This window comes from Magnolia sinica, chromosome 4, assembly GCF_029962835.1.
Source record: "Magnolia sinica isolate HGM2019 chromosome 4, MsV1, whole genome shotgun sequence".
NCBI classification, from domain to species: Eukaryota; Viridiplantae; Streptophyta; class Magnoliopsida; order Magnoliales; family Magnoliaceae; genus Magnolia; species Magnolia sinica.
In genome coordinates this window covers 104,840,036-104,847,074 of record NC_080576.1, presented here as the reverse complement: position 1 = coordinate 104,847,074, position 7,039 = coordinate 104,840,036, and the positions used below count along the sequence as shown (strand labels likewise).

The 7,039-nt window shown below is 37.1% G+C and overlaps 1 protein-coding gene across 1 annotated transcript; it reads left to right on the top strand.

Moving 5' to 3' along the window:
• Nucleotides 1-249: 249 nt before the first annotated feature.
• Nucleotides 250-1,440, top strand: LOC131244253 (uncharacterized). The gene is made up of 2 exons (XM_058243888.1): nucleotides 250-430; nucleotides 1,010-1,440. The coding sequence occupies exons 1-2, from the start codon at nucleotides 250-252 to the stop codon at nucleotides 1,318-1,320; spliced, it is 492 nt and encodes a 163-aa protein (XP_058099871.1). The 3' UTR covers nucleotides 1,321-1,440.
• The last annotated feature ends 5,599 nt before the right edge of the window (nucleotides 1,441-7,039 follow it).

Here is a 7,039-nt window from a genome sequence, read left to right as displayed (position 1 = left end):
TGGACCATGCAATGATGGCTCCTTTGGCTCTTTTAACAGAGAATAGAGATCCGTTTTTCGACTTCCTTGACTTCCTTTCTCCATATAAATTGGAGGAAGAGACTCGTGGGCCGCTCATCGTAAAGGATGTGTTGATCAACATCCTTTCTAAATTGCCCGTGAAATCTCTCATACGATTCAAGTGCGTGTCCAAAGAATGGCGGTCTTTCATCTCGGACCCTTTCTCTTCAAGAAATTCTACCCAAACCCATGTCCGGCCTCTTTTTACGCTACGAAATATCTCGATACACATTCGTCCTCGCTGATGGACGTCCGCCAAACTGCAACGATACTGTGGTAGACTTCGGTGATCTCAGTTTCTTTCCGCGCCATGATGAAATCTCCATCGTCAATTGTTGCAACGGGTTGCTGCTAGGCCTCTTTACCCAAGGTATTAACACTACATTAATTTACTATGTAATAAACCCAGCTACAAAGAAATGGGCAGCGGTGCCTGTTCCCAACAAGGAACGTCTCCATGCCAAGCACTTGCTAGCTTTCGATCCCCGTGCTTCCCCTCACTACACTCTCATTTGTACCAGTTCCAACTTTCCTGAGATTGATATTTTCTCATCGAAAAAGGGCGTGTGGGTACAATTTAAGTTGCCACAAGAACTAGTCATTCGACAATTTACGCGACTGTCCGCCGTTTTCCTTAACCGTACCCTGCACATGCTATCTGCTCATCACTTCATCGTCGGATTCGATGTTGATGGAGAGTGTTTCCGTTCAATTCCATTACCTGGGGTCAAGACGTGGAACAATTTTAAAGGCATACTAGGTGTGTCTGGAGGCTACCTCTATTATGCGAACCATGACGGTTTCCAATTGCAAATCTGGATGCTTGAGGATTATGATGAGATAAAATGGGTCTTGAAGCACAAAACTACCCTCGATTCCATAGTAAAGAAACATCCTCAAGCTATTTGTTCTTCATCTTCATATACTAGCTTTCGTAATTTCTTTATAGGGAACAACCTTGCGGAAATGCCTGAGAGTGACCACTTGCCATTCTGGATGTATTCGAAGAGCCGCTATTTGAAGGAAAACTCATCCAATGAAAACATGAATATTGGCGTACCTTATTATTATGTCCATTTCAGTCTGGTGGCTTTTCATCCTGATTTCGAGGTCATCTTACTTCTGACGAGTGACATGATTCTTTCCTATCATTTCAACAGCATGGAGTTGGAGGTATGGGTTTCAAAGCCCGACTACTTCGACACTGCCTACCCTTTCTCACCCTGTCTGGCAGATTTCTACAGCTGTGAACAGCGCTAGGAATTTTCTACTTTATTTGCTTTTAAGTCTGTTTTATTTTTAGTCCATGATGTCATCATCGAAATGAGGAGAGGTTGAGCTCAATGTTATGGCATTCTTGATTAAGAGGTTTGTTAACAAGTCTTTATTTATCTAGCATACGCCTGTTCGTATGTCCAATGTGAATGGGATTTTTAATTTTGGGCCACCATCGTGTAGATGATCCAAATCCCAACAAGCAAGGCTATGAAACTATCTTACCGCTTGATTTAGGGTGCTTGATTTAGGGTCTTCTAAAGGACAGCTAAAATGTTTGTGTGGAGAACTAAATGCAATTTCAACTTGTGAAATTTGTCCAATGGGTTACTATGACGATCTAGTAAGAGTGACCTTTGTTCTTCTGTCCATTCACATGGTGGCCAAATAATCAAGTGATCTAGATTACTTTGGATGCATGCCATATATACAAAAGAGAGAGTATAAATGAAGAGTTTTAAGTGATTTTCCAATGTCTATGTTATTGTTACCCAAGGCAGCCTTCCTTTCCTTGGAAAACTGCTTGAGTAATAGATTTAGGTTTCAGGGGCCTTGGAGTTTTAACTTCAGAATGTAGAGCCTGAAAATGCATTAATCCAGATTTATGAATCAAAATCATCGATTGAAAACATATGCAGCTTTCTGATACCACATAAATAGTAATTTTAGCTCTCTTAGCCCACTTGCACATCTTCTTGCTGCCATACTCATATCTACCAAGGCCTAAACTAGTTGACTCATCTGTTGGGTGAGCTAGTGATTAGGCGGTGGATTGTTTAGGGGGCGTTTGGATCTAATGCTTACTTAAGATAAGTAACTTATGCTTCAAGTAGTTTATTTTAGTTTCTACTTATTTTGTAGATAAGTATGTTTGGTAAACAACATACTTAACAACTTCTTCTCTCTTTCGTGTCTCTTGATTCTCTCTTTAATAACTTGTGAAAAGTAGAAAAGCTAAAAGAATTTAGCTAAAGTAATCTATGGTGTATGTGTCATATCCACCATGATGTATGTGTCATATCCACACCGTCCATGTATTTCAAGAGATTATTTTAGGGCACGAACCATAAAATGAGGCAGATCCAGTGTTAAAGTAGGCCGCACAATAAAAAAGAGTGGGACAATGACTCTATTGGTAAAACTTGGTGACGTGAACATACTAGGGAAGTCGGCCGTGTTGCTTAACACCACGCAAGTCGCTTCCAAGAAATCATATAAACAGATAGCTTCATAATATTGCTTGTGAGAATACTCTTATTATTATTTTTCTTCTTCTTGTTTTGATTAGCCGTTGTCAGGCTTTCATGTCCATCTCCGGAGATCGTCTCCAATAATGGCTCCTTTAATAGAGAATGGAGATCCCTTTTTCGATTTCTGTGGCCTTAAAAACGTCTTGATTTGGAACAAAAAGAATTACATGAGATGCTCTTGATTTTGATAGGGCCGATGATGATACTTATATAAGATTCACTTCAACCATTAGATTTTTAGTACTATATAAGGCTTATGAAAAAAATTAGTCTGACTTGTGATTATGGTAGATTACACTAAAGAAAACAGTTGGGAGACAGATGTCCACCGTTGATTTTTACAAGGCCCACCATAATAAATAATTATATGAAATATACTCAAATCACTAAATTCAACACCTAAATTTAATCCTGGGCCTAAAATAGGCCCATCCGTGATTCAAGTGGTCCATATAAAATGAAACACTGGAGGGCAAGCCTTGCCCTGTACACTGTTTCTAATCATGTGGTCCACCTGAATCATTAATCACAGATGGAATAGATTACTGGACCAGATTAACCATCCGAGCCAGCCATTCATCGTTGGCCGTGTCCCAAGCCCAGCCCTCGGGCTGAGTTTGGGGGCCCATGCCCTGCACTACAGTGTAGGGGCCCTTGCCATGTTTCAAAATTCTTACTTATCAGAAGGCCGTAGCCTTCACTTATCTTTACTTTGGACTGCTTAATGTTGATCATTAGCTGTTTTTTTTTTTTTTCCCACCGTCGATTTGAAGGCCACTGCTTAGATGGCTAGAATCACCTAATGAATTCATATCTTGAACCAATATCCATCTGTAATGGGTCCTCCTAGATGAACAATCCTGATTGAATGATAATTGGGCCGAATGTATCGTAGCATTATGGCACTATCATCTCCTCTAGATTAGATGAAAAACCCAATCTCCACCGGACAAGAATATGAAAAGACCAATGTAAATTAGACCATACATTTACAATCATGATTTCTAGATGGGCCAGACAAGTACTCAGCTAATAGAATAAGAACCTTCAATGTGATTGGGATTTTTAACCAAGTTGGCGGCAGTGTAGACGATGATCTAAAGCCTAACAAGTAAGAGTATCAAACCATCTTAGTCATTGATTTAGGGTCTGCTAAAATGTTATAGTGGAAATTGAAATACTATTTCAATTTGTGGAATTTGTTCGATGGGCTGCTAGGTCTAGTAAGAGTGACCTTTAATCGAATGTTGTCCATCCACATGGTGGACAAAATAAGTGAGTGACCCAGATTACTTCGGATGCATGCTATTTTTGTACCCATCCTTTTTCTAAACAATGGATGGGATGGTTAAGTTTGCCTATAACTGATCTCGACCGTCAATATTAAATGCTCTTGGTTGATGGTTAAGATATGGTATGGACTAAGGGATCATTTGGTTGATAGTAAATGGTTGTAATTGGTAGCGCACATGAGCAAAAAGAGGTTGTTTAGTTGATGGTAAGCAATGGTAATTGGAATCCATATGAAATGAAATGCAAGAAAATCATGTGAACTAAGAAGTAGATGTAAATGCTAGAAAAAGTTGGATTTTCAAAAGTGGGCCCACATTTATGGCTCACCCAAGGCTTAGCCAGGTATATATTTCAATGGGCGTATTATAATTATTATGTCAAATTGCACGGAACATTACTCATTTAAAATATTTTATCAATCATATCTTAAAATTCAAATGTGAAAAGAAAATATTGAATAACATCATATATTTATTTAATATGTGAAATGCAAGGAAATTAAAATATTAAATAATGCATTAGAACCTTCACTCTCATTTTCAATGGTGTAAATCTTTACATATCTTTTCAATAAACAAATAAATTTGTTATATAAAACAAGGTATGTACACCTAAACAAGCAATGTAGTTTAATTTAATTACCAAATAACTCGTCATGTCAACCCACTTGTACATCTGTCAAGCCAGAGTTTTGAACTTGTGAACTGTGGTCCGGAAAAATGAGCTGGTCCATTTGTCTTGAGCAGGCATATCAAATGAACCATGTGTTCATTTATACCAGGCTAGCAAATAATAAAGCCCTTTTTTTTTTTTAACACACACTCACACCTCACATGCACCCACGCACTCACACCACAATAGTTTTTCACCACAATGGGTACTCAACCCATGACCTGATGTTGAAACTCTTGTGACTTTACCACTGAGGCATGAGTTAGAACCCAAATAATAAAGTTCTAAGTTTCTATGCAAGTGCTCAGCATGATTATAATTCTTTACATTGCAAATAGTTGGTGGAGAATGCAAATTATGAGTCCTGCCATGTAACACATATCGCACGTGATATGGTGGCACATGTGTGAGTGAGATCTTCCATCATATTGGTTACACTATTTAGATGTTTCGGTCTCAACATCAACCTATTTAACTCTTTGAGCCGCAATATATATATACAGATTGCATGGATGGATAAATAACTCTTTGAGCCGCAATATATATATACAGATTGCATGGATGGATAAATAAATTGTTAATTTGTTTTACATGCTATAGCCTGATTGATGAGTAAAATATATGGTCTATTGAGCAAAAGGTTAAGGTAGTTTGGCCGACCTAGTGGAAGGCTAAGATCTACCACGCATGCTCAACTATACTAGCATAGATGAATGCATGAAAAAAAACAAAACAAAAAAAAAAAAAAAGTAAAAGCAACTTATTTACTAGCATGCAAAACCATTTCCTATTAATGTTAGACAGTGAGCATAAACCATGCAAAAGTTGAGCCCTATCAAGAAGATTATGTATTTTCCAAATCAAGTTGATTCACTCATTAGATGGTCAAAACTTTATATTTTTGCGAACTATCATTGATAAGTTGGGCCCATATAATGAGTAAATTTAACTTATTTTCTTTACTTAATATAGTATTCAATTTTTATGAGGAATTTTTTAAAAAAAAATAAAAAATTATACCATCGCCAAGTTTACTTGCTTGTTGATTCACTCAACGACTAATTCCATGTACAGGAACATTATAATCTTTTCATGGCAAATATTTATTTTTATTTCTCCAATGACAATGTATCTTTCAATTCTCTCCTCTCCTCTTCTTCACTCTACAAAACATAACATTAGACATCATTACTGCATTTGATTTTGTCAAATAATAATGAGTAAAGATATTACTTAGCATCATTAAAAATGTTTAACTTACATCATTAAAAAGATTTAACTTACTTTTTTAAAGATCAATTAATATTTGATTTTGGCGTTAATTCTACTTCTCTTCAAAGACTATTCCTTTTACTCAATTTACTCCAACATCTCAAATAACCATACAGTATGTCAAAAAATTTCATGAAGAACTCCGTATCTATAACTTCAGATGAGTTTTTAAAATGTTAAATATCAATTGAATTTTAAAATATTAGAAGTTGGATTTAATCATAATAAACTTTTGTATTTGAGTAACGAGATAAATAGTTATCCATGCACCATATCATCATATATGAATGATTTAATGTGTCATGAAAATTGAACCAACAATGCTAACTAGCAGTGCTTAAATCATGTATTTGAAATGAGAAATACTATAAGACTTCTGATAATAATAGATGTAGCAAACAAGTATCTTAAACTGAGCCGTTTATGTTGTGGCCAAATTCAGATGGATTATAGACCTTTTCTTTTTTCATTAAATGAAGTAAATTGCAACAGGCAGATATTTAATTGACCATTGAAATGATATTAGCCAACTGTTTGAATTTGCATATGATTCTCCATTAATGATAGGCTAGGATCATTTCACTAATATGATTTTGGGATGACTTCCTATTCCCAGTGGGTCCCAGTATTTGGAAGGCTATTTTGGGTTAATTTCTTCCCATTACAATTCATGAGTGTTGGGACCATTGACCTAAGGCTCTGCGGATCAGATGCAACCACCGGACTCAGCTGAGTTGGTGTGGCCTTGACCATGGGGCCCACCTCAATGTATGTGTTGTCTATCCGTCTATCCATGCCGCCCATCCGTTTTGCCAGCTCATTTTAGAAGAACTTCCATCACACATTTCACACGTGTCAGAGGTCTGCGCTTTGCATTGGCTGGGCACACATTTAGATCTTCTGGTTTATAAACCATGTTATTTCATTCTCGGGTGTTCAAGAGAAATCACGGCTAAACAAATTTCTAGCCATCCATTTGTTTAATGCATTGTGGTCCACCTGACGAGTTAAACTGCCAAAATTTTTAGGGTAGAAGATGTAAATAATGTGTCCCTACTAATGAAAAGCACAGATCTTGGACATGTGCACCATGTTTGCATGTGCGATTGCATGTAGATGGATCATGGGTATGCCTTCCGACACTTCTTCATATTTATAAGAGTTACTGTAGACCCTTGACCTTGGCTTTGGGATGCTCGGCTTTTCGATCCTGAGAG

Coding starts and splice junctions, on each gene's coding strand:
- LOC131244253 (XM_058243888.1), top strand. CDS start 250: ATGTCCGGCCTCTTTTTACGCTACGAAATATCTCGATACACATTCGTC. Junction 431..1,009: donor GCTAGGCCTCTTTACCCAAG/GTATTAACACTA, acceptor ATTTCTTTATAG/GGAACAACCTTGCGGAAATG.